This window comes from Terrapene carolina, unplaced genomic scaffold, assembly GCF_002925995.2.
Source record: "Terrapene carolina triunguis isolate 2854851 unplaced genomic scaffold, T_m_triunguis-2.0 Scaffold51511, whole genome shotgun sequence".
Taxonomy (NCBI): Eukaryota; Metazoa; Chordata; order Testudines; family Emydidae; genus Terrapene; species Terrapene triunguis.
In genome coordinates this window covers 3772-5803 of record NW_020715862.1, presented here as the reverse complement: position 1 = coordinate 5803, position 2032 = coordinate 3772, and the positions used below count along the sequence as shown (strand labels likewise).

The 2032-nt window shown below is 74.2% G+C and overlaps 1 protein-coding gene across 1 annotated transcript in view; it reads right to left on the bottom strand.

Moving 5' to 3' along the window:
- Nucleotides 1–527: 527 nt before the first annotated feature.
- Nucleotides 528–2032, bottom strand: part of LOC112123233 (translation initiation factor IF-2-like) — a gene marked incomplete at both ends in the record, with an annotated part of 5021 nt that continues 3516 nt past the window's right edge. Inside the window, 4 exons of the mRNA XM_029914451.1 lie at nucleotides 528–633; nucleotides 1159–1360; nucleotides 1455–1550; nucleotides 1630–1785. Of these exons, the coding sequence (XP_029770311.1) occupies nucleotides 528–633; nucleotides 1159–1360; nucleotides 1455–1550; nucleotides 1630–1785 (560 nt within the window). The remainder of the gene's footprint in view (nucleotides 634–1158; nucleotides 1361–1454; nucleotides 1551–1629; nucleotides 1786–2032) is intronic.

Here is a 2032-nt window from a genome sequence, read left to right as displayed (position 1 = left end):
AGCCCGACTCGGGGGGCAGGGCAGGGCCCCCTGGGCAAAGCGAACAATGCTCGACCCGCTAGACCCTGCCAGGAAACCCCAATCGCAGAGTGACCCGAACCAGGGACGGGGTCTGGGCAGAACGACCCCAGGAGACAGGCCCAGAGAGGGCAGTGGGGCAGCCAGCAGAGAGACAGGGACAGACCCACGTTCGCTCCCAGAGCCAGGCCCTGGGAACAGAGGGACCCCGAGCCACACGGGACCCCACCCAGGGGATCAGCTCTGACACCCGCTCAGCCTGGACAGTCACCAAGCGGAACTGCTGCCCCACGGCCGCCGGAGCCCCACGGCACCAGGCCCCTCCTGCCCTCGGGACCCCAGCCCATGGGGGGGCACTCACGTGTCACGGAGCCTAATGGGCAACCGTGCCGAACCCACAGGTTGGGGGAACCTTTCCCAAGGCCCCCTCCTCCCCCCCAGGCCATGTGCTCCACCCCCCCAGGACCCCCAGGGCCCCCCCGGGACCCCCAGGTCCCCCCTGCCCTCACCTCAGGAGGTGCAGCATGAGGAAGGCCAGTGTGTCCCGGTTGGCGGGGGGCAGTTTGCTCACCACGTGGCACAGGGCTGCCTGGCAGGCGGCCTCGTCCGGGATGTCTGGGGCAGAGCCAGGAGCTGTGGTCATGGGGAGGGGGGACATGGGTCCTCAGCCGCCCCCCCCAGCCCAACGCTGCCCCACGGCACCAGCACAGGAGCAGCTCAGAACTGGTGGGGCAGAGCCGGGGCAGCGGGTCCAGTCGGGCCCTCGGGTGTTCGGAAAGGCCCCACGGATACACCATGCCCAGGCTGTGGGTCGGGGCACTTGCCTCCGAGCCAGGAGTCCCTGGTCCCCCAAGAGACTCCCAGCACCTCCCTGGCCCCGTGGGGGGGTCCACCCAAAACCCACAGGTCCCGCCCCCTGGCCCCGCCCCAACCCACAGCCCTGCCCCCTGCCCTACCCTGTCCCCACCTCCCTGGCCCCGCCCCCTGCCCCACCCTGCACACACCTCCCAGGCCCTGCCCCCAGCCCCCTCCCTCCCGCACACAGCACTCCAGCCCCACACCAACCCGCAGAACCCAGCCCCAGCCCCGCCGCCGGCCCCGCCCCCCGCCCCCCCCACCCTCCCGGCACCGCCCGCTCACCGGCAGCCCGCAGGAAGGTGGGGTGCAGGTGGAAGGTGACCAGCGGCTCCTTGAGGCCCCTCAGGAAGTCCTTCAGCACCCCACACACCACGTGCACGTCGCCCACGTGGCTCAGCGTGGGCAGCGCCCCCTTGGCCCGCAGCAGCTTCTGCTTCCACTCCCGCACCAGCGGCTCCGCGCCGGGCACCCGGTACAGCCCTGTCTGGGGGGGGGGGGGGGGGGGGGGGGCCCCCCCCCCCCACCGGCGCCCCCCCCCCCCCCCCCGCCAGCCCCCCCCGAGCTCCCCTCCCTCCTACCTCCGTCAGGCCCCTGCGCTCCACCTCGCTCACGCAGTGCAGCACCAGGGCGGGCACCAGGGGGGCCGCGGGGGGCGCAAAGTCGGCCAGGACACCCTGCGGGAGGGGACAGGGTGAGGGAGAGGACGGGACAGGGACCCCCTGCCAGTCCCCCCCGTGCTCCCCCGGTACTCACCTCCCGGGGGCGGGGCCGGGGGCCCGGGGTGCACAGACTGGGGCAGCGCCCGCGGCACTCGGGGTGCAGCAGCAGGCGGCAGCGCCGGCACCGCAGCACCACCCGCCCGAACCGGGCACGGATGCCGCAGACGGAGCAGGACTCGGGGCGGATCACCTGCCGAGAGTGGGGGTCACGGTGCGCCCAGACCGGCCCCCCTCCCCCGGGGCCAGCTGCCCCTCTCCCGCCACCCACCCTGCCCCTCCTCTGCCTGCCCCAGGAACCGGCACCACCCTGGGATCCCCCCCCAGACCGGCTGTCCCCCTCCTGCCACCCCCCCCAACTCCAGAACCCCCCACCCCCCTCCCCCGAACCCACAGCCCCCCTCCTGCCACCCACCCTGCCCTGCCTGCCCCAGAGACCA